The sequence below is a fragment of the Lissotriton helveticus genome, chromosome 8 (genome assembly GCF_964261635.1).
Source record: "Lissotriton helveticus chromosome 8, aLisHel1.1, whole genome shotgun sequence".
NCBI lineage: Eukaryota > Metazoa > Chordata > Amphibia > Caudata > Salamandridae > Lissotriton > Lissotriton helveticus.
Window position 1 is genome coordinate 1,709,264,274 of NC_136069.1, and position 25,705 is coordinate 1,709,289,978.

General features: G+C 47.7%; 1 protein-coding gene across 1 annotated transcript in view; it reads right to left on the reverse strand.

Annotated features, from left to right (window-relative positions):
* LOC144774140 (tyrosinase-like) overlaps nucleotides 1–25,705 on the reverse strand; it is a 100,063-nt gene that overhangs the window by 54,945 nt on the left and 19,413 nt on the right. Inside the window, exon 3 of the mRNA XM_078659160.1 lies at nucleotides 9,075–9,216. Coding sequence (XP_078515286.1) covers nucleotides 9,075–9,216 — 142 coding nt within the window. The remainder of the gene's footprint in view (nucleotides 1–9,074; nucleotides 9,217–25,705) is intronic.

Genomic DNA, 25,705 nt, shown 5'->3' on the forward strand with positions numbered 1-25,705 from the left:
TCCTTTTTTTCTGGTTACTCTTTTTTTTTTTATTTAAAGACATTTCCTTTTCACTATCCATCAAGTTGCAGGGTCACGGTATGAGTCTTAGGCTGTGACCTGAGTAGTGACATAGGTCTGCAGGACTTGCAGTGTCAAAGGCCGGCTAATAACCACAACTAAGTGATCTAGGAATATTGCCGTGAGCAACGTTTTAGAGAATGGATAATAAAGTGGAAGGGAATGATAAAAAGGTCCAAATGAAAAATAAGTATAAGAAATTATTGTTTAGTTGATGTAGCGTAGCATTGTGTATTTTAGTATGTTTATGTATTTTATTAGCTTGTGTGGGTTGGGTTGTCCACACTATGCAGCAAGCACCTGCTCCAACTTCTGTTTCTTTGCCTTTTTCTACTACTACTTCCCCGCATAAGTTCTATACACTCCCAGATCACGAGAAAATTAGGAGAGCAGAATACTTCAACAATTAATTCATCCAGTTGTTACATCAGCATCAACTGGTAGTCAACACTACTGATTGTTGGGTTTGTGGGCTTATGCCCCATAATGCAGAGAAAGGGATGCCATATTTAGTCCTTCCGTTTTCTTATGAAGGTTCCGCTTGGGCTTACTTGGCTATGTTTTCTAATGCATACCAGAATCAACTCCGATATCCTCCAGGTAGTTCATATAAGGGTGGAGCAGATTTTAGTCATAGTTCTTTGATAAAGGGAATAGTGACTATGGCTAAAATTGCCGAAATTGGTAAGATTCCCGTTGATGAGAAATGAGAAATGACTAGAGAGAATAATAGGAGATATTAGAAACAGGAATATGATGAGATTCTATGAGATACTCTTCCTCTCACATTCTCATGTTTATGTACTACTCTCTTTTCTTTTTCCTTTTTTGTTTCTATATTTGTACATATTCCCTTGTTTTAGAAAAATTACTGCGTTTTGATCTGTATCCTCTTTTGTTTGAATGTATAATTACCTCTTGGTCTCCTGGGGGGAGGTGGGTGGGGGGCTGGGCAAAATTTATGTAAAATTATAAAAAATCTGCAATAAAGATTGTTTAAAAAAAAAAAAAGAGAAACGAGCATATGATGGTTGGAATGTGACTCATTACGTTACCAGCCTCACTGAAAAGGCTAGACAAAGAAGATCTTTGCCGATTTGGACCATATCTCATAGAGGTAACTTATGTCTGCAGATAAATGGTCAGAATAATAAGAATCAACAGGAAAAGAGTGTTTGTTCCCATACATATATCTATTCACCCCTGATTTCTTCACCGTTGGTACCATCTCAAGGTACATATTTTGTTTGTCATGATAGAGCCTACACATGGCTTCCCACCTATTTTTCAGGAACATGCTACGTGGCTTTCCTTCTCCCCCCGACATACACTGCTCCTTCAGGTCATCACAGAAAAAGATATGGCAGAGGAGTTATTGATTCTACAGACACAGCTGGACAAGAGGTAGGAGACTTTATCAAAGGGTTTCTACCTTTCTGGGGCCCAATGGCCAATAGCAGAAACATTAGACAGCTATTTCGTGTTGTTGAGGCTACGATAAATGTGACTTCCGGAGCCTTGAGTAATCTGACAGCCGAACTTTAGGCGGATTGTCTTATGACTTTGCAAAACCGAATGGTTTTAGACATCGTCCTTGCAAATAGAGGAGGAGCCTGTAAATTGATTGGGTCTAGTTGCTGCATTTACATTCCTGATAATGCCCCAACAGTATACCAAGCCATTTCTAAGTTACACGTAATTTCCGAGTCTATTCATCAGGACACAGGGGATTTGTCTGTGATGGGATAGTTTTGGGGACTACTGTCCACATGGGGATGGAAAGTGTTAACTTTCCTTGGAATGACTTTAGCCATGATTTTCTCTTGCTGTCTTTGTTTGCAGTGTGGCCCCGCCATCTGTGGTCTTTGTGCCACCTTGTGTGTCCCAAAGCCTGTGTCACAGCAAATAGAGAACAATAAAATGATGTTGCAGCAACAGCTCAATGACATCATGACCATTGACATTGACTCAGACTAACTTGAGTCCTTTGTGCTTTGTCTGAGTAATGGCAAAAGGAGGGACTGAGGTTCTGTGATTTTTGACTTCGCTTCGTATCTAGCCGCCATTTTGTGTCCGGCGCCATTTTGTGTTGCCTTTACTCAGACAGCACGGCGAACAGAGTGTTTTTGCTTTCCCAGCTGCTATGTGTCCCTTCTGTTAAAAAGTAACCCTTTGTCCTTGTTTACGAAACCAATGTCAGGGTCTGACCGAGTTTGGTAATCCATGTCTAGACTGATTGATCCTTGTCCTAGTTGACTGTTTGGGTCCCACCATTCTTCCCTTACTTTATCGTATTTGACTGGCCTTCGCTATTCTCTCCTTGTATTCTCCTATTACACAACTATCCTTTGAGGCACGTAGATATGTCCTGCCACCTGCAAATTGGATTACGGGCACTAGCATTGATTAACTTGAGGGGAGGAGAGAACATGGTGTCTGAAAGAAGGGCGTATTCAAGATACTTGATAGCTTGTTTTCAAACTTTTCCTATTTGTCAGTTTTGTATGTTTTGGGAGTAGACGTTGTAAATATGTGTACTATATAAGATTGTGCGCCACGGAATTAAGTGGCAGTCTCCTAAGAACATACCTCTGTACTTCTTGGATAACTGTGCTTAGCTGCAGCTAATAAACCCGATTTTCTACGGTTAACAGAGTGTCTCGTGTCTCTATCTTACAAGGCAAGTGAACCCGGAGATATTAGGCGTGCTCTGCGCTGCTCGGCCCATAAGGCTCGGTTCTCCACCTTCACTGGTGCTGAGTGATGCTGTTACGTTGAGTGATGCTGTGGCATTGAGTGATGCTGTGGTGTTGAGTGATGCTGTGGCATTGAGTGGTGCTGTGGCATTGAGTAGTGCTGTGGCGTTGAGTGGTGCTGTGGCGTTGAGTGGTGCTGTGGCATTGAGTGGTGCTGTGGCGTTGAGTGGTGCTGTGACGTTGAGTGATGCTGTGACGTTGAGTGATGCTGTTGAATTGAGTGCTGCAGTGGCGTTGAGTGGTGCTTTGGCGTTGAGTGGGGCTGTGGCGTTGAGTGGTGCTGTGGCATTGAGTGGTGCTGTGGCATTGAGTGGTGCTGTGGTTTTGAGGGGTGCTGTCGCATTCAGTGGTGCTGAGTGATTCTGTGGCATTGAGTGGTGCTGTTGCGTTGAGTGGCGCTGTTGCGTTGAGTGGTGCTGTGACATTTAGTGATGCTGTGACGTTGAGTGATGCTGTGATGTTGAGTGGGGCTGTGGCGTTGAGTTGTGCTGTGGCGTTGAGTGGTGCTGTGGCATTGAGTGGTGCTGTGGCATTGAGTGGTGCTGTGGCATTGAGTGGTGCTGTGGTGTTGAGGGGTGCTGTGGCATTCAGTGGTGCTGAGTGATTCTGTGGTGCTGAGTGATGCTGTGGCATTGAGTGGTGCTGTGGTGTTGAGGGGTGCTGTGGCATTCAGTGTTGCTGAGTGATTCTGTGGCGCTGAGTGATGCTGTGGCATTGAGTGGTGCTGTGGTGTTGAGGGGTGCTGTGGCATTCAGTGGTGCTGAGTGATTCTGTGGCGTTGAGTGGTGCTGTGGTGTTGAGTGGTGCTGTGACGTTGAGTGATGCCGTGATGTTGAGTGATGCTGTGGCATTGAGTGGTGCTATGGCGTTGAGTGGTGCTGTGGCAATGAGTGGTGCTGTGGCATTGAGTGGGGCTGTGGTGTTGAGTGTGCTGTGGCATGAGTGGTGCTGTGGTGTTGAGTGGTGCTGTGGCATTGAGTTGTGCTGTGGCATTGAGTGGTGCTGTGGCATTGAGTGGTGCTGTGGTGTTGAGGGGTGCTGTGGCATTCAGTGGTGCTGAGTGATTCTGTGGCGCTGAGTGATGCTGTGGCATTACATGCTGTTGAGTTTCTGGAACTATTTATCAATTAACAAACATTACCAAAAATACAGCCTGAAGAGCGTCTTTGGAAAGAGTCGTTTAGTTGTGCAGTGTTAAAAAAAGCATTTCAGATCTGGAGAGCATTTCTCGCCTATCATGCGTCTGCTGTCTGCTTGCAGCATGTTTCTAAAAAAGAATCAGCAGAGTTCGAAAGATATTCATGGGCAATGTCAAAAGTCACAGCAAGTGGAAGCAAGCCTGTATTTCAAGAGCTGTTAGATACTGTATTCTTGGCAACACTAAGACTGAGCAGACGGTATTCATGTTCCTGGACAGGCCCTGTCAGAGCAGCTTTAAAATATGGCACGCTCGGTTACATGCGCGAGCGCCAGGCGGCTCAGTGATAAACACAGTGCAGGTTCAACATATGGAAATAGCACCCGACAGTAAACCTCTTGACATCTAATGGCATCCATTGGCACAAGGTAACAGGCGCTTGGGTAATGCGAACATAATATAGCCACCTAAAAGTCAGACAAGTTGTGAAAATTGAAAAAGAGAACAAAGCACTGTAGGCAGTAAATGCGACGGTGTTACTGACATCAAATTTGAACCCCCTGCTGTGAACCAGGCCAATTAGACTGTTCCCGAGAGAGAGAATTGAGAGATAGCTCAACTCTGACAGAAAAAAAAATCCCACTCCGTGGCGACTGAGAGCCCGGGGCTATTAACACCTCTCAGTTAACGATTAAAGGCCAAATGGGCGCGGGAGGGGTTGAGATGTACCATAGAACCAGGCGGATTTTAAAGCGGGAGCTGTGCTGCAGCATCAAGTTTCATTAACTTTATGCTTCAGCACGGCTTCCGCTTCCGTATTATCAGTACAGATGCCGCCCTGTTTGTAACACGAAAAGATGCGCCTTCATTGTAAGTGGCCTGACAATGCGTTTCCATATGCTACACCCGCCACATCAGAAACGATAAACCGTGCATTAACATCTAATACATCTTTGTTCATGTCCACGACGCCAAAGTTTACATGGCAAAAATAAAATAACTCAAGCCATCGATCAATGCTTTTCTAGTGCTTGAATTTATCAGCTAGTAGCAGAGCACACATTTGTGTTTCTTCTGCGAACTGTTGTGCAGAATTCAGTGCCCAAGGTCAAGGTAAGTGCAAACCAGAAAGTGTAAATGGGTCAGTGTGTGAGAGTGTGGAAAGGAGAGGCAGAGAAGAGTGTGAAAGGAAGAGACAGAAGAGTGTGTACAGAGGGGGGAAAGAGTGTGGAAAGAAGAGGCAAGCAGGGGGAGACGAAAAAGGGAGGAAGAGGAGGAAGGCAATTTGAGGGGAATGGCAACGGAGAGAAGCACGGAGAGGGAGCTTAACACTGAAACAAGGGTGAGAAGCATGGAGAGGGAGCCCTAAAGTGGATGTATGTCATTACAACGCATGCGTTTACAACGCATGCCATTACGATGCAACTTTTACAACGCAAGTCGTTACAACGACTTGCGTTGGGGGGCTCTGGATAGTGAATAGTTTAATTTACTATTCCAACTCCTTCCCCGTGGATAGTAGGGAAGGTGTTGGATAGTAATTAAACTATTCCCTATCCTAGAGCGCCCCCCAGCGCAATTTGTTGTAATGACTTGCGTTGTAAAAGTTGCGTCGTAATGGTAGTGCGTTGTAAAAGTTGTGTTGTAAAGAATGTTTCCCCCTAAAGTGCAGTAAGGGAGAAAAGCACAGAGAGGGAGACAGAGTGCAGCAAGGGAGAGAGGAACGGAGAAGGAGCCTGAGAGTGCAGCAGGGGAGAAAAGCACGGAGAGGGAGACAGAGAGCAGCAAGGGAGAGAGGAACGGAGAAGGAAGGAGCCCGAGAGTGCAGCAGGGGAGAGACGCATGGAGCATGAGCCCAAGAGTGCAGCAGGGGAGAGAACCATGGAGCGGGAGCCCGAGAGTACAGCAGGGGAGAGAAGCACAGAGAGGAAGTCTGAGAGCGCAGCAGGGGAGGCATGCACAGAGAGGGAGACAGAGACAAGCAAGGGAAGAGAAGCACAGAGAGGGAGCCCGAAAGTGCTGTTAGGAAAAGAGGCGCGGAGATGGAGCCAGAGAGTGCTGTTAGGGAGAGAGGTACGGAGAGGAAGCCAGAGAGTGTTGTTAGGGAGAGAGGTATGGAGTGGGAGCCCGAGAGTGCTGTTAGGGAGAGAGGGAGCCCAAGAGTGCTGTTGGGAAGAGAGGCACGGAGACAGAGCACAAGAGTGCTGTTAGGGAGAGAGGGAGCCCAAGAGTGCTGTTGGGGAGAGCGGCACAGAGATGGAGCACGAAAGTGCAGCAGGGGAGAGAAGCCCTGAGAGGGAGCAGAGAGTGCAGCAGGGAAGAGAAGCACGGAGAGGGAGCCTAAGAGTGAAGCAAGGGTGAGATGCACGGACAGGGAGCCTGAGAGTGCAGCAGGGGACAGAAGCATGGAGAGGGAGACAGAGTGTATCGGGGCGAGAAGTACGGACAGGGAGCCCAAGAGCGAAGCAAGAGAGAGAAGCAGGAGAGGGAGTCTGAGAGTATAGAAAGGGAGAGAGGCATGATGAGGGAGCCCGAGAATGCAACAGGGAGAGAAGTGAGGTTGAGAAGATGAGTTGGGGAGAGAGGCATGAGAGGTGGAAGGCAGAGCAATGGAGATAGACCTGGGAAAGGAGTAAGCATGGGGGAGATGAAGATGAGAAAAACAGGGAAAAAAAGGGAAAAAAAGGAGCGGGAGGGGAAGGAAAGAGGACATGGAAAGGGGGAGAGGAGTGGAGGCTGGGGTGAGGAGTGAGAGAGGCAGAGGGAGGGCCATGGCATTGAGGGGCACAGAGGAGATACAGAAGTGGAAGTGAGGCAGATTGTGGCGGCTACAGAGACAGTAGAGAGATTAACCAGGAGTAATGACGCGTGCTGCTCAATGTAAACCAGCTGAAAGACAAGCAGTTCAGAAGTGAACAGGAAGCAGCTGTTTTCAAGCACACTCGCGTTGACATTAAATAACTTCCATGCCAACAATCGTCGTAGAACACAAAAAGTGGGAGCATTAAACAAGTACTGACGAGCAGTGGCGACGGCGAGCAGAAAATGCTAAAAGAAGTTGAGCTGGGCCACTATTGTTAAAGAGGATGCGCATCAGGCTGCTTTACATAAACAAATACTAATTAATTAAAAATAGGGCAAATAAGGCATTAAGAAAGGTGCGTGGCTGATGGTTTAAACAAGCTCTGACTGCAGGCAGAAAATGCTTGACGGCCGGCGGCGATGGAGGGCAGCATTGCTGTGGCGTGTCTGAACAACAGCAGGGGTGAATAATTAGGGGGGAGGAGAAATGCCTGAGGCCGAGCGCACGCTGGGGAAGCTTCAGATGCCTGTGGGAGGGAGGCGGATGGCTTTGATGTGGACGCGCTTTCCGCTCGAGTAATCCACAGGCACTGTCCAAAATCCGTGATGTTTGAGAGCTTGGATTGCCCACAATACTCTCGTCTATTTATTCCTTGCGGAATATAATAGACAAGACCTAAAAATGTTGCTAGTTTTGGATATAGTTAATTCTAAAATTACTGACTGCTGACCAGGAGAAGACAGACACCTCACTTGCGCATCTTGAAAACATTCCTGGATCTGGGAAAAAACATCCTGGAGGAAGAGGAGTGTCTGCCTGCTCTGAAAAGATGGAAGGGATAATAATTCCTGACTGGGAGTGCTCTCATGTGGTGGGCCTCATGTTACCTACTACAGGGACACAGTAAGAAGAAGACCTCCTCACTCATAGAAGGCCCAGTTGGCCACTTGGCCTGAACATGCCCTGAAGTTGAAGGCATTTTGTCAGTCAAATGATCTGGGTTGAATCCATTGTTCTTTTGCACACTATGCCATCTCAGTTTGGACCCAGCCATATGCAATTCAGTCTTGACCCTGCTTCTCATGGGAACAGTCCAGCCCGAACTGCTAAACCAGGTCCTCTCTGAACTGGAAAAAGACATCCTGGAACAAGTTTGGGGGTTTCACCCCTCCTCAGCCAGGCTAGCCTGAATCCAGTGGCATTGCAAGCCCATGTCTAGGCACACCCTTGGCCACTTGAGTGATCATAGCAAACGCAACAAGATGATGGATAGAGTGCAAGGGTGCCTGCATTGCAGGCAGAATTGTTTGTGTGCCGGAAGTGACAGCTTCCGGCACAAAAGAAATGCTGAGAGGCATTTTCCTCTTTCTAAGTGTGCCACACAATGCAGCATACTTAAAAGGAGAACTTAACAAGCAGAAATAAAGATATTTCTGCTTGTTTCCCCTTTCTCTGTAAGCCTTGAAATGTTGACAGTTTCCTAGGTTTGCTAGTGTTAGTAACTCTAGGAATGTGCCAAAAACCAGGTAACACCGTCCTGGTGCAGAGTAGTGCAACGCAGCTACTTGCACCGCCTTGTGTTACTCTAGATTTACAAAGCAATGCAGGGCCACGCGAGGTGGACTTGAGTGGCTTGGTAAATCTGTCTTAAGGACTCCTTTGTTCTTGCATCACCTTGCTTGACCCAAGGGCAACACTGTCCTTTCTTAAATCTGGCCTCTTGTGTCACTATTTACAAAGCAATGCAGGGCCACCCAAGGTGGACTTGAGTGGCTTGCTAAATCTGTCTTAAGGACTCCTTTGCCCTTGCATAACCTTGCTTGACCCAAGGGCAACACTGTCCTTTCTTAAATCTGGCCACTTGTGTCACTATTTTTCTTGCTTAAAAAAGTAAGGATTTGTGTTGTTACTGATCATATTGCATCCAACAAATAATTCTGTCATTTAGGTATCTAAAAGCGCATTTTCACGCTGGCTCAGTTGGGAAATGCTTCTTGGGATTTGGGGGATGTGCTTGTCCTATTTCTTCTAAAAGAGGATTGACCAAACACGCCGAGCCCTCAAGTATCCTGGGTGATTTAAAGAATTTGTGACAAAGGGATGGCAAAGGGAGAGGATCCTCAGCCAAAGATTTACAGAAAAGACCTCCTTGCTCCAAAGACTCAACGGACGACACCCGTATTACAATGACATATGGACAAGTAGCAGAAGCTGCTGACCTATCTGTAATGGTGGCAGCTGCTTCAATTCACCTTTTTGGTTGGTGTACATTCAACGTAGAGCATATTTGATGGGTGTTTAACTGTAAAAGCCTTACCTGTCAATCTGGGCATGGTGGACGTAGAAGATGGGGTCATTTGAAGCCATAGTAAGCAATTGCATGTGCCCTCCAACAGTGATGTGGACCAAATTGTGCATGAACTGCCCTTCATTAACACCAAACCGGGGATCCATGAAGCCTAAAGAAAGGCAGAAAGAACTGGTTCAACTGGAGAACATGGACATGTGTGAGACTAGAGAAAAGGTAGCAATTGGTGAATCTCAAGAACCCAAAGATACAATCCAGAGATAGAGAAAAAGTCTCAGGATTAGAGGAAGGGGCTGCCACAGCATCCCTGGCCATCGCATACCAGCTTCCATCTTGGAGAGACTGGAAGGGTGAGTTAGAAACACTGTTCTCCTACACTTAGGTGCAATGCAGGCACCCTCTAGATAGATCAGTGGTTTCAAAGCTCAGATTATTTCAACACAAACATTGACAGCCAGAGCCATGCCTGCCCTAAATTTGAGACATCAGCAGCTGGGAGGAATGGCATTTTGAATAACATTGACCTTCTGTCACAGACACCGCTGATATCGCCTCAACTGCAGCCACTTAGGGGTTCTGGATGTTGATGCATCGGGGGTTCAGGCCCTTTACCACCTATTTACCTATAAAGGAAACCGTGAACTTCATCAGTTTACATTTTCACCTCTGCACTGACCGCTATGTTCACTCATCTTTTGTCGGGTTCCATTCTAACCACATAAAGCTGTCAGCCCATGATCCGGCCCTCTCCTTCTACTTGCAGCTAAATCTGCAGGTCATTGTATACTGCTTGTCAGAATTGGGATGCTATCCAGAATCCCACATGTCTGTTGAAAGAAAGGTCCCAATGAACATCAGGGTATCCCTCTGTAAGAAGAGGGGTTGTTACATGCCATACCTATACACCACATCAAAAGGAGGTGGGGGAAAGGGAAAGGAATCCTTATTTAATAAGCCTCACCCACTCTAGGAGTGGCATGCTTCATCATTGGGTTCACCCTGACCCCTAAAAGAGATGTGCCACTATTAGAGTGAGGGTTAGTTGTATAAAATGATACCTACAGGTTTTATTTTGCTTTATTCACCAAATCAGACCCGGCATCAGCAATGTGACTATCTTCTCCAACCTCCTCCCCGCGATCTCAACCATCCTACGTCCCACACATTCTAATGGCCACATTAAGATGCCTGCCTAATGAACATTCTATCCTGATAACATTACCATGGCAGCAAGCCATAAAGACGACCCATTTTCCCCCTTAAAATTGAAAAAAAAAATCCTTCCAATCAATTAAAAGGAGAACATATGTTACAACAATATGAAAAGAAAGCCAATAGAAAATCCCTAGAGTAGAGGAATTATCTATACTACATTAGACACCATGGAAAGAAATCATCAAGGTGTCTTGGTTTCACAACATGTCTTAATAATAAAAAATAATAGCACTGGTAAAGCGCATGGTTCCTGTTGGACTTGGCCTTGTTGGCTAAAAGTTCACTTAAACTTGTTGCTTTTCTGCTAGACTGTTTTCCTGACAGAGAGTTGTGAAGTTAGATGCTGTAGGTACTTGCCACTGCTAATCAGTGTGCAAGTACATGTTTGCCTTATTAGCAAGTGATGTGCACTGTGAGTGCCACGGCTAGTACTAAAAAAATGCGCAGAGAAGGAACATAGGTCTTCAATGTAGGGCGCAATATGCTAAATTAGCATGTTGTCCTTACAAGTGCTACCACTTGTCAGGCCTGACTTTTCCTTTTGTATAGACATAGGGCACCCCTGTAGGATGTCCTGGGTAACCCCTAGTCAGGGGGCAGTGTAGGTAAAAGGCAGGACCGGTGCCACTGTGGGTGCCAGGCGCTGACCGTGGAAAATACTCCATTTCATTTTCCCTGGTGAAAGGCTATCCTGCCCTATGGACAGAATGGGGGAGGCTGGGTGTAGTATTGTTAACCTAGTTTCCTAAGAATTGTAATTGGAACAGTGAATTTTGGTATGTCTGAACTCGCAGCGTCATAATGCATCTTTTTGGGTAGATGGTTTTGTCGCTGTGTGCCCAGAAACCGCTGTTTGAGAAAATGGCTGAGGTTGTGCTTTAAACCTTTTTGTGTGTCTCAGCAGAATGTGAATTGCCTGCCTGGATCTGGGACAGCTGAGAAAGGCTGAGGGAGGTCGTGCCACAGGGGAGGGGTAGATATGGCACCAGGCTGCCCTGAAACTAGAGCGGGGAGAAGGAGAGGCTTTGCGAGGCAAAGAAGCCTGGGTCAGAGCCATAAAACAATAGACCCATCTCCCTCTGAGTGATTAAATATCCAGGATCCCAGTCACTGGGGGGAGATATGCCAAACTGATTTAGGGGACTCTGACCACCAGAAAACTTCAAACACAATGAGGGGTATAACTGAAGGAACTGTAACCCCAAGACTTTGGTTATGTTGATGATGTCGTCGAGAACTGTCTCTGTATCGTTCAGAGAAATGCTGGGAGTGCTTTGATGATGCTGTGGACTGGTGGAGTCTCTGGTGGCTTTGACCTGTCCGCAATCGGGAAGAAAACCTCTGCATCAGGAAGTGTTGCTGAATAGGCCGCGGCACACTTGATCCTTGCTTCGTGATCTGGGGGTTGTGGGCAGTTTGTAGCTCTTGGCCAAGGAAAGACTGAAGAGGCACGGCAGTGGGTTGTGTCCCCCTTCTTCCTGAGCAGGACTTTGCTGTGTGCTGTGTTTGGTACCCAAATGGGGAAAAGATTAGGAGGACCCCACACTAGATTGTACAGGACGGTAGGGTAAAACAATTTAAAACAACAACAGACGTCCTGCGTCGGTGGACAACGAAGGTTGTGTCCTATTTTAGTATCGGACGGATGGGCGTGAAATCCAACGGAAAAGGCAAAAACGTAACACCTCAAGCGATTAATTAAACATGTATATAAAATCTCATACTTTTAGTTACTAAAGTAGACATGGGTAAATGACAGATTCTTAAGTAATTGCTTCGGATGCCTTCAACCAGTATTACCAATCTAGTCGTAACATTATACTAAGCATTTAGAGAAACATTTTTTAAAATTAAAAACATATCACCACCTGTGTTTGGTAACAGTATATCAATTTTTATTCCACTTTATCACTTTACACAATATATTAAAAATCACTTTTAAAAAACATTAGGAAATACACATGATCATCACAATATTTTTGATAAAATATCACTGTAAACACAGAATCAAAAGGTCGACGCGGCGTTTCGGCTTTCTTTAGTACACCTTCATCAGGACTGATTCTTGTTATGTCCAATGGAATTTATTGCCCATGTGGACGGAACTGGTTGGTTCCTCGAGAAGTCCCTTTTGAGAATACGGAAAGTCGGTTGGTCGCAATTTGCTGGAAATTTCGTGCAAAGTTGCTCAGATTAGAGGGATGAAATCAATTTCCTCTGATTTGAGATCGTCTTTTATTTTTTCAAATCATAAGGGACTAGTATCCCAGCTTCTATGCCTTCATATCGGCTACGTTCCTGCCGTATCTAGCTGCCAGGAGGAGCCACCGTTTAGTGTGTTTTGCGACAATGTTCTCCCGTAGGGGCCGGGTAATCAGTTGCTATAATCCAAAACCACTTTCAATTAGGTCTGGATATATCAAAAATCCGCTCAATATATTCAGGATTTTCCTCTTCAAGTTGTTTAAACTCGGAATTACAGATATCGGCCTCCCTGCTCCTTCCTTCCTGGCAGCCCGTCAATGATTCCACCGCACGGCGTTTTCTGGTAATGCGTTGTAAAGGTACTTGCGTTGTAAAATCTTGCGTGGTAATGGTATGCGTTGTAAAAGTTTTTGCGTTGTAAAAAATTTGTTGTAATGGTAGTCGTTGTAAAAGTATGCGTTGTAACGTCATACATCCGATACAGCAGTTGGAGCGCTTGTGGATTGTGGGCATCGTCGAAGAGAGCCGAGATTCGTGCCGCGCAGTGTGTGTGTGTCGCAGTGCAGTTAAGGCACTAGTGAAGAGGGCTGGGACATCATGGGCACTGAGAAGTAGTGAGTCTCCGACATGCGAGTTGGCATTTGGTGGTGCAGCCAGGGTGTCAGTGGAGAGCGCTTGGTACAGCGTGTGCACCAGGAGGAGAGGTGAGACTCATGGTGTGACCAGGGCATTAGTGGAGAGCGCCTGGATTATGGTGTGCACCAAGAAACGCGGTGGGTCTCCAGTATGCGGGATGCGTGTGGGGGTGCAGTTGTAGCGCTAGAGGAGAGTGCCCGAAGGTCGTGTGTACCAGGAGACGGAGTGAGACTCGGACGTGCAGGGTGCGTGTCTAGGTGCCAGCTGAGGTGCTGGTGAAGAGTACCGGGGAGCGGTAAGCACCGGGGAGCGAATAAGTCCTAACAGCGCTGGAGAGGAGGGCCAAGTGATCGGGCCCTTGAAGGCAATGCGGGGTGGCATCAGCGTTGTGTGGAAGGCTGTGTGGAAGGAGTTTGTGCTGAACATTGGTAGCCCGGACCAGCAGCCCCGCAGGAGCAGAACTTCCAGCCCGAGGGCGCCTTGCCCGTAGTGACAAGGTTCTAGAGTGAGGCCAATCCGCTGCTGCAGGAGAGGAGAGTGGGGTCACACGACCCCACCAGGTAAAGTGGATCATCAACTGCGGTGGACTGCCAGCTCTGAGAGACACTCTCTCGGCCTCTTGCTGCTGGCAGCTGTGTGCGCCTGTTGCTTCTGCACAGATCTCGGCCAGTGGTGGTCCCGGACGGGGCAGTACAGGGGCCAGGGCCTGGAGTGGAACTTGGGTGTCATTATTGATCTGTGTTGGGGCAACCGGTCGCATAACTTCTAAATACAATTGTATAACTGTGACGGGGCGGTGGGGGCCCCCGACATGGAACAGGGGGTTGCTACGGACTGGTGGTCCGCCCTACCTTTGACGCCCCTTTCTGTTCCTCATGTACAGACTACAGACACCGATCCTGAGAACTGGCTTTCCACGGAGGCAGAAACGGTGTGGTACGACCAAGAGGGAATGGTGCAGGGTCCCTTTAACTGTGGAACACGGAGATCCATGGCCCCGCCCCCTGATGACGACGCGGGGTTAAAAGCCGGAAGAGACTCCAAGACAGCGGACGGCGATTCCCAGGAGGTGGACGGAGTACTGGAGTGGAGACGAAGAGAAGAACCGACGAGCAGCAGAGTCAAGGAGGACGACGACGAGCGGAGCCCAGCTGATACCATCAAGCCAGGAGGCCACCGATTCCACGAACCGCCCTGCCACGGTCCCACGGGAGGAACGTGGCTGCACAAGGTACGGGGCAAAGTAGCAGGCTGGGTGGGACGTAACGGACAGCCCGAGACCCTGTAGCCATTGTATATAGTCTAAGCCTCTGTGTCCCTTTCCCTTCACGAGCACTGCAGGCCCTGTATATACCGGCACACGTGGTTTCCCTCACCCCCGGCCCCTGTTACTCTTGTTTTGGAATGCCCCTTTTGACCTCCGCTTTCTCCTGTCTTCCTTTTCGATCCGGTGGGAGAACGGCCAGCGAACCAGCGGAGCCAGCCCTTTACACTGGCAAGACCAGACCGAGCGAGCCAGTCCACCGGCAAAGACAACCCCAGCCTGGAGTACTCAGCGTTCCCTCGGAGAGTCAAAACGGAGTCCAGTGAATTTGCCAAACTAAGAGAGACTAGCAAAAGAAGGAAAGCGTATTTAAAAATAAAACCGTCTTTAAGAGCACTATTCCCTGACTCAGTTTCACTTGATACCACACCCCCTGACCCTGTCCCCTTACAATAACACTTTGCATATTTGCTGGTAACGAGCTATCGAACTATTGGACAACATTTGACACTAGTGGTGCTTAACGAACTCAGGGGTTAGTGCGCTACGCTCTAAGTTATATTTCTCTTGCAGGATACAGGATCCTAGCATAGCGCACTGCATTGGTTGTTTACTGCACTGTACTGAATTGCACTGTGACACATTACCTTATTCCTTCCTTACACAGGGCATGCTGGTGACGGTATGCATTGAATTGTCTTCCAATCGCACTGTATGTAATTGTAGCGTGATACATTGTTGCATGTCTTCCTTGAAAAGTGCCTGCTGATAGTGAACCAAGTTGCATTATCTTGTGGTGACTCAGTACATGATTGTGGCGCTACGCATTGATTGTTTCACTGTGGCACTGTACAGGAACCCATCGTTAAGTAGTGCAGTATTTCTTGTATTTTGCAATGTGTGTCATTCTAGTGATACAACCTACCTAACCTGTTGAGAACGGTTAAAAGTCAGCGCAACTGTTGGTTAGAGGCAGTGGTTGGGGATTAGAACCACCCAAAGCCACCAGAAACAATATTACCCATTGTATATGTGTGGAATTTGTATTGTGTGGTCATTTTGTATGTCTTTCTATATAAAGTATACTCGTTTTATACAAACTTGTGTAGAGTCCATTTGTGGTGACATTAATGGGATTGCTGGGGGCGTGGTTGCACATACTGAACACTCGTGCCTTGTAGATAAGTCTGGCTGCTCGTGTCAAGCTACTAAGGGGGTGAGCAGGGCTGTCTCGGACGGTGTCCTTTCTTGGCCTAACGTGGGAGCAGGGTGGGTCCAGGTCGCGCACAGGAAAAACTCTACAGGGAAAGTAAAGGACCTTTACCTGGAAAAGTCATGTTTTCAGTTTTTACCTGAAGAGAGCCTCCAAAGATTCCATGCGCGGTGAAAGAGTAAGAGCATTCCAATTTTTGGCTGCCAAATAGCTGAATGAACACGCCCCATTCTAGCTTTTTGTACTTTAGAGACTTTGACCAGATGGGTCGCGGTTGATCGGAGATCACATGTAGGATTAAACGGAGTGAGTAAGCCATTCAGATACCTTGGACATTTGCCCTGTAATCTACGGTGACTAATGCATACAGCTTTAAAGAGGACGCTTTTTGCAACTGGCAGCGAGGGCAGGTCATCAAGAGCCTTCCCCATAGAAGCTCTCCTGGGCAGCTTCAGAATTAGGCAGCCTGCTGTGTTCTGGATACATTGTAGCTAGGCTGTCCGGTTTTAGGTTCAAATCTATAATAACTGATAAAACGCCACTGAAAGAGAAATAGCCCTCTCCACTGAAAACATATAAACACTGAAAAAACACCTGCACAACCACAAACTAAATGCCATTCAAAGAAAGGAAAAAGAGTGTGAGAGTCATTGGGCCCGATTCACAGAATTAACTTAAGACAAAATCCTGAACTTACTACTTTTGGTATTCACAGAATGCACCTCCTACTTTTGGTATTCACAGAATGGATTCACGACTACTAACTTTACGTCTGCACTCGGCCTGTAAATTTCGGTAAGCAAAGCAATGGGGAAGAGCAATTCAGGAACTTTTATTTTACAATGTATGAGAAATGACTAGCAATGATGCAGAAAAATGTATCCACTGGCGTTTGGCAGCCTTACACAGCTCGAATTGGCCCCCAGCAGCCCCGCCCACCTCAGGAGAAGCGAGACTCGCCTCTAGCAGGCAGGAGCAGCAGCGCACCGAGCAGAGCAGCTGAAGGAATGCACACCACACTCTCGCTCTGCTTACAGACCCTCAGAAAGGGTTTCTGTAAAGAAACAAACTGTTCCTTTTGTTTATTCTGCCGTGACCTCTGACTAGGGAGACGCTTCGCCGGTGCTGCTGTGCGGCGGGGATCTGCACCAAGGAACCACACGCCCAAGGATACAGTGGGCTGTAAGTGGAGCTCAAGCCCTTTACTTTTGCTGCCAGCCATAAAGACTGCTTGCGCCTCCCGCTTCGAGGGAGACGCTTTGCCGGTGCTGCTGTGCTGCGAGGATCTGCACCAAGAGACCACACGCCCCAGGAAACAGCAGGCTGTAGAAGGAGCTCAAGCTCTTCACTCTTGCTGCCTGCCATAAAGACTGCTCGCGCCTCACGCTTCGCGGGAGAGGCTTCGCCGGTGCTGCTGTGCTGCGGGGATCTGCACCAAGGGACCACACGCCCCAGGATACAGTGGGCTGTAGGTGGAGCTCAAGCCCTTCACTCTCGCTGACAACCATAAAGACTGCTTATGCCTCCCGCTTCGTGGGAGATGCCTCGCCGGTGCTACTGTGCTGCGGGGATCTGCACCAAGGGACCACACGCCCCAGGATACAGCCGGCTGTAGGTGGAGCTCAAGCCCTTCACTCTAGCTGTCGGCTACAAAGACTGCTCGTGCCTCCTGCTTCGCGGGAGACTCTTTGCCCGTTCTGCTGTGCTGCAGGGATCTGCACCAAGGGACCACACGTCCCAGGATATGGTGGGCTGTAGGTGGAGGTCAAGCCCTTCACTCTCGCTGCCGCCGTAAAGACTGCTCATGCCTCCCGCTTCGTGGAAGACGCTACACGGGAGACACTTCACGGGAGATGCTTTGCCAGTGCTGCTGTGCAGCGGGGATCTGCACCAAGGGACCACACGCCCCAGGATACAGTGGGCTGTAGGTGGAGCTCAAGCCCTTCACTCTCACTGCCGGCCATAAAGACTGCTCGCGCCTCCCACTTCTTCACCAGTGCTGCTGCGCTGCGGGGATCTGCACTAAGGGACCACACATCCCAGGATACGGCGGGCTGTAGGTGGAGGTCAATCCCTTCACTCTCGCTGCCGGCCGTAAAGACTGCTCGCGCCTCGCGCTTCGCGGGAGACGCTTCGCCGGTGCTGCTGTGCTGCGGGGATCTGCACCAAGGGACCACATGCCCCAGGATACAGCGGGCTGTAGGTGGAGCTCAAGCCCTTCACTCTCGCTGCCAGCCATAAATACTGCTCGCGCCTCCCGCTTCGTGGGAGACGCATTCCGGGATACACTTCGCTGGTGCTGCTGTGCTGCGGGGATCTGCACCAAGGGACCACACGCCCCAGCTTACAGCGGGCTGTAGGTGGAGCTCAAGCCCTTCACTCTCGCTGCCTGCCGTAAAGACTGCTCGCGCCTCGCGCTTCGCGGGAGACGCTTCGTCGGTGCTGCTGTGCTGCGGGGATCTGCACCAAGGGACCACACGCCCCAGCTTACAGCGGGCTGTAGGTGGAGCTCAAGCCCTTCACTCTCGCTGCCTGCCGTAAAGACTGCTCGCGCCTCGCGCTTCGCGGGAGACGCTTCGTCGGTGCTGCTGTGCTGCGGGGATCTGCACCAAGGGACCACATGCCCCAGGTTACAGCGGGCTGTAGGTGGAGCTCAAGCCCTTCACTCTCGCTGCCGGCCATAAAGACTGCTCACGCCTCTCGCTTTGCGGGAGACGCTTCGCCGGTGCTGCTGTGCTGCGGGGATCTGCTCCAAGGGACCGCATGCCCCAGGATACAGCGGGCTGTAGGTGGAGCTCAAGCCCCTCCCTCTACGTTACTCTGGGTGATTTACTCAACCTGCTGCCCCCGCCCCATGGGACGCACGCTGGCAAGCACCGGGCAAAGCCCGGGCCAAGGGCAGACCCGTCTGTGCCCATTAGGGGCCGTAAGAGGCTGGGCTAGGCAACGCTTTTTTCATTTTCATTTATTGTAATTGTCTGCTTGGGGTCGTTTAGTGCTCTGTTTGTTTCCTGCACTTTTAACCCACTCAGATACAAGTGCTCGGGCCTCTTGTCGACTAGCTCTATCCAGTCGAGTTGTTATCCCATTTCGTGGGGTGTTACAGATGGGGAGGAGAAAGACCCAGACACCCACCCCAGGGACTATTGTGACTGCCAAACCTACAGTAACAACGATAGACTCCTTCCTGTTGAGGGCAGCAAAAACACGGGTTAACCCAATAAGTCACTGGGACCTGGGCGGAAGGTTAATACAAACAAAATGGTCCCAGCTAAACACACAATTAATTCAACTGTAACATCAATAAAATACATACAAAATAATTATAACAACATTGTTTTTAATCACAACGTGTATAGTAAAAAATTCATTCATACAAATAGATACAAAAATATAATGCCCCTAAAGAGTGGAGTAGGGAAGGGTAGTGCTGGGATAGTGAAAGTGTAGAAAATAGAGCATGGGTCACTAAGACCTAAATACACCAAGAATAATGATAAGTTAACACAATGGAACAAATAACTCATCAATTAGTTTAGCAGTCATGCCTCAAATAAAATCACAAATGATAAATCAGGGAAGAGGCTGAACACAAGAGGGAGTGTTGATGTTTCGACCCAAGTTGATGCAGGCGTGGTGTAAACCTTGCTAGAGGGTCTTCGTCAGGACAGGGGGTGCGGGAAATGGGGCAATGGTTCTTAAGTAGGTACTATGATGCAATGATTAGGGTTCAACAGTCGTAAGATCTTGAAGGTGAGGTTGTGTCTCTCAGTAAATAAAGTATCGATGATAACGAGGGTTCACATGTGAAAGTATAAAGTCATGGTCAGCTTAATAATAACAAATCTGACGAAAGCAGAATTACCACAGAAAGTGGAAGCTTGAATGTAACTGAGGTAAACGCCCAGGACCGCTGTATTATTATGCGGCTCGTAATGTGTTCGGGTCGGAATCGTGTATCTGGAGCAATCGTGAACCACTCGTAGGATCCTAAATGCCACTGATCAGTGGCATTTAGGATCCTACGAGTGGTTCACGATTGCTCCAGATATTATTAAGTTGACCATGACTGCGTTTAACACATAATTCAACGGCGACCAACGCACGCCCCGGTTGACAATCACAGCTGAACCCCCTTTATCTGCTGGATTTCTGCTCTTGGCAGGTCCTGTGTTCACCCACGATCCTCCGAGTACACGATTCGGCAGTAATCACAACTTTATACTTTCACATGTGAACCCTCGTTATCATCGATACTTTATTTACTGAGAGGCACAACCTCACCTTCAAGATCTTACGACTGTTGAACTCTAATCATTGCATCACAGTACCTACTTAAGAACCATTGCCCCATTTCCCGCAACCCCTGTCCTGATGAAGACCCTCTAGCCACCACGCCTGCATCAACTTGAGTCGAAACGTCGACACTCCCTCTTGTGTTCAGCCTCTTCCCTGATTTATCATTTGTGATTTTATTTGAGGCATGACTGCTAAACTAATTGATGAGTTATTTGTTCCTTTGTGTTAACTTATCATTATTCTTGGTGTATTTAGGTCTTAGTGACCCATGCTCTATTTTCAACACTTTCACTATCCCAGCACTACCCTTCCCTACTCCACTCTTTAGGGGCATTATATTTTTTTATCTATTTGTATGAATGAATTTTTTACAATACACGTTGTGATTAAAAACAATGTTGTTATAATTACTTTTGTATGTATTTTATTGATGTTACAGTTGAATTAATTGTGTGTTTTCCTGTTGAGGGCGGCACAAGTCATCAACAAGGAAATTGAACTGGCTAACAGACGTTTATCAAGATCTCCCCTGGGCGTGGCCCACTACAAACAGAGTGACACGAACAAGGGCCCCAATGATTCCACCATAGAGCTAGGTCGCACCTCACCCTCTATGCATGTGGATAGAGCTAAACCCGCAGAAGATTTGCCCTAGAGTAGTCTAGAGGATGCGGGGGTGGGACCGTGTAGGCCACTATCCCCCGTAGTAATAATTGCAAATAGGCAGGTTACCTCGCACAGTGACTCACTAAGGGATGGTGCCCATACTGGAAAGCATATTGCTGTGCCTGAAGATGGCCTTAATGGTCTGTTTACATCAAAGGGCTTGGGAGACGACCACAGCTCCATTGGCACCAGGAAAAGAAAATGTAAAACCATCTCTAGCCAAGCAAAAAAAACAAAACCCAACAATGTGATACCATTAGCTCCAGCCATGGGGGACATCCAGGGGCCAATTTTACCCACTGGTGAACACTTCCTGTTGGAAACCCTGAAATCCCTGCTAACCCACATCCTGGATGAAAAACTGGCCCCCATTGTGTCTAAATTAAACAAGATAGAGCAAAGTTTAGCTGCCAGCACAAATTAAACCCGTGCCAATAGTGGGCACATTCGAGAACAGCAACAATGCCCAAAACAGTTTAGATCCTATTGTATGTTCTCACCAGCCTATAAAGTTACAGGGGAATACTACTATCTCAACCCAATCTAGTCATCCAAGATTGCGGGGGAGCACTTTGAACATTAATCCCACAGATCAGGTGCTGGGGGCTACCAAGGAGGGTATGGGTAAGGCTAGGTGCCCTCCAGCTTCACGCCAGACACAGGCTTCTCGGTGCCCGGGGTTTAGAGTCGGGGGTGCTGAGGTCGACCACACTGTTGTCTCCTCAAATCTGACGTCCATTAATTTACCTCCAGAAATAACACCCTTCGCGGTCATTTTAGGGAATGTCCCACCCCTCCCTCGAGGTACCAACGAGACCTTCAGCCAGCTTAATAATAAAGTGTTACACTGGCTCTCTAGTAATACCTCTGTAGGCTCGGTAGTAGACCGCAAGATCTTAATGGTCCATCGCGTGGGCTGGGTGGGTAATGCTAGGAAAACAGGGTGGGGGGATTGTATCATTGTAAATGTTAATGATCGCATGATCGTTGAAAGAATATTTAGAGAGACTCGACCGGGCTTCCCTGACAGGGGTTCTAACATACACATCCTCCCCTTGGGCTTTTTTTTAACCAACCTCCCCCACCACGCAGTCTCAATCGCCATGGTCACCATCCTTCATACGGTCAGTGCGAGGGGGGAGTGAGAAGCCACATAATCGCATGATCGTTGAAAGAATATTTAGAGAGACTCAACCGGGCTTCCCTGACAGGGGTTCTAACATACAGATCCTCCCCTTGGGCTTTTTTTTAACAACCTCCCCCACCACGCAGTCTCAATCGCCATGGTCACCATCCTTCATACGGTCAGTGCGAGGGGGGAGTGAGAAGCCACATAACTCCGCCCATTCCAAGACAGGCTATTCTGGAGGGGCGCTTCTTTTCCCCAATTCCCATGGGGCCAAATAGGTTTGCTGCCCTCTCTAGATTAGACGAATGCGATTGACTGAGCCTTAGCCCTGAACTTAATGTTCCACCGTTTGTGCCACAGACATTCCCACCTCTTCGCATTGAAGTCGATCCCCGCTAAGGGTGTGTAATCCTGTGCTACCTGTAATTCAACCGAATGACTCCTTGGGGGATCCCCCGGAGCAAGTATCATATAAAATCATTTCATGGAATATCGCTGGATTGGCAGGGAAGTTCCTTGATCCTAACTGGGTATTTTTTATTAAGCAATTCCTTGTGATTTGCTTGCAGGAGACCTGGGCGGAATATAAATTCTTCTTAGAAGGCTATAAAGCCTTCTTTATCCCCGCCCTGCCCTCGTTATGGGGTAGAGCTAGGGGTGGTTTGGTTATCTACATAGCTCTAGCTATGAAATGTAGAAACAAGGAAATTTGCTCCCCTTATCCAGATCTCCAGGCTATTACCCTACAGCAGGGACATTTAAGTCTTTGCTTGATTCATTTTTATAACGCCGTACTGCCTGTGAGTTCCTGTAAGGTAACCCTACCTTTGTAAAACAGCACTGCAGTTTCTTCTCCCATTGTCTCATGTTATCCGGTGATTTTAATGTACGGCTGTGTAGAGACCCGGCTTTAACGAGGATGGGAGAAATTGGCTGTGCAAGGATGGAGGGCTTACACTTTGAGCTTAATAATCTACTTAACGAGTTAGATTTGATCTCAGCCATGTCTACGGTAGACGATTCCAGTAAACCGCTCGTACCCTCATTCAAAGGCCATAATGGGGCTCCTTTTTTAGATCATGTTATCATCTCGGGGGGTCTACACTCCCTACTCCTAGAGTTTAAAATCCGAAGCAGTATCTTTAGTAACCACAATCCCCTATGTATACGCTTCGGTGGAGATCTTTTGAACCCACAGGGGAAGAAGGTAGCCCCAGGTGTGCTGACACTTAAGGATGGTAGACGTCGACTTAAGTGGTCCCAGGCGAACCCCGAGGTCGTCTATCATAATATTCGGGAATCCTTTGCTGTCGAGTTGACATCATGTATGTCTCCTAATCCCTCCCCCGGGAATGTACTTAAGGCCTTTGAGGATATCGTCATTAAGATTGGGACTTTGTTATCTACTACTGCCTAAAAATCACTAGCTAGAGACCCTAAGTGGTTCGACTCTCTATGCTCGAAAGCTACAAGAGAGCTAAAGGCGGGCCTAAAGTCCACCCCCAGAGTCCAACCACGGATCAGGTTACTCCGTCTTAATTACAAAAGGGCCTTGTCAACTCGGAAAGATGAAATAAAGAATGCCATATGGAAAGAGCTCCAAGATCCCAGCAGATTGGGTAATAGCTTGAAATTCTGGGGTCTAATTAATAAACTGTTATTTGAGAGGGAAGGGGCGGCGCTATCTGCACCAATATCCCAGAAGATGATTGGGTACTACATTTTGGTTTCATCTTCAAGAGCAACTCTCCTGAGTTATGTCCCCAGGTGGGAGGAAATGAGGAAATTCTGCTCCCGTTCACGCTGTGTGAGGTCGAGAAAGGTATTTCAGGCCTGACCAGTAACAAGGCTCCAGGCCCAGATGGTATGCCACCAGACCTCTTCAAATCAAATCAGTCCCTCTGGATTCGGGTCCTCACGGTTGTGCTTAATGCAGCGGTGGTGGAAGGGTACCCAGTGTCATGCGGTACCCCCACGATCGTCCCAGTTTTCAAGAAGGGAGATCATAACAGCACTACCTGTTACAGACCGATCTCCCTTTTTGATTCTGTGGTTAAGGTCGTAGGTGGAGTAGCCTTAAATAGACTATCATCCTGGGCAAAAGAAAACAGGGTTATCTCTGACATCCGGTATGAGTATCGCCCGGGGCACTCCACCCTTGCACAATGCCTCCACCTATACATGATCCTCGGGAAGTATACCATCGGCCGTAAAGGCGCCATCTACATGGCATTCATGGATCTTTCCTCTGCATTTGAATGTGTCAATCGGGGGAAATTGTGGCAGTCCATGGGCGCCATGGAGGTGGACGTCCCCTTGGTCAACTTCCTGAGGGATCTGCACAGGGACACTAGGGCAAACATCAGATTCTCCCGGGACCTAGGAGTATCTAGGGACTTTACTGTTGATCGGGGAGTAAGACAAGGGTGAATCATAGCCCCTTTTCTATTTAATCTATACATTAATGAGTTGGACAAAACCTTGACTGAAACTGGGGCGGATTTTCCATATGTAGGGTGTAGGGGGTCTTCCCGTCGTGCTTTACGCGGACGACGTGGTCCTCCTGGCTAGAACAGCAAGAGGCCTGCAGTCGTTACTGCCCACTTTCCATAGTTTTATGGCTGACCGTGATTTAGCCATAAATAATTCCAAATCCTACATACTACAGGTTGGATCCCGCCCGAGGCGTAATTACCCTTTTATGGTAGATAGTGAAAAAGTACCCATAACCACATCCTTCTCCTACTTGGGTGTCCTATTTGATGACCACCTAAACTGGGGTGCCCTAGTTGAGATAAAAAGAGAAGCTATCTTCAGCTTTTCGAGCAAAATGGGCAAGCGCCCAATTGCTGCAATGCTGAAGATATACCAGGCAAAAAGCGTAGCAATTGGCAGTTATGGCAGTGAGCTATGGGGTTATGTAACAGCTAAGGGCATTCAGGTGGTGGAGAATAACTTTTTAAACAGCTATTGGGAGTACCCAAAGGAACTTCTAATTTGATTACACATGAAGAAACTGGGATCCCATTCATTGGTGTCACTATAGCCATTTGCCCTCTGCTCTTTTGGCTTAAGTGCTGGTTAAATAAAGATCTCGTCCTTAACCACCAGTTGCTCAAAGAGGCCATGTCCATGGACAACATGCTCAATATCCCCTGGTTAAAATATCTAAAAACCTGTTTTACTGAATTGGGGCGTCCAGACCTTTTTTTAAATCCTGAAAAGATTATCCCTGGGGATGTGGATTACGTAAAAAACACATTCTCCCTATGGCAAAGATTAAATAGAGATGGGACAGACATTTTAAAACCCAGCGTACACAAATTCATGCTACTTAAAACCGTTCCTTCCCTGGAACCATACCTTACGTGGCCCCTCTCTTCTCATGAGCGGTTTCTATTAACAACGTTTAGGCTTGATTATTAGCATCTCCTATTGGCTGTTCCTAAGGGAAGCCATACAGGCCAGGTGCTGTCTTCGTGTGGCTGCGATGATTCATCTCCACAGGATCTGACACACTTTTTTGTTTTTTTCGCCGCCACTATGATGCCCCCAGGAGGTTCTTCTTAAAGCCCCTTTTAAAAAGGATGAATTTTACTCAGGTCCGCCCAGCCCTCTGCTTTTTGCAAATGTTAAAACCAGAAAGTACTTTATTTGTGGTTGAATTTTTTAAATCGGCTTTGAGATTGAGGAAGAGTTTTCCAAATTAATGGTTTTACACACTGTGGCCACTGTTTTAAGTGGTAAAATTCTATCCCAGTTTTTTTACACAAATTCTAGCCGGCATCTGTCCAGTTGTATACACGGCAGGACCAGAGGGGACGCATGTAGATGGGGGGATACGTACCTCCATGCTGCTCAGGGTTATATATGCCCTCCTACTCACGTAACTTATTTAAGTTGCTTTACCACGGCACGTTTGGCTACTTTACCCAAATGCGACTGTGATTATTTTGTTTTATGTACTGATCTGTAACCATTAATGTGGTCCTCAACTGCCGTGAGCCTGGAGA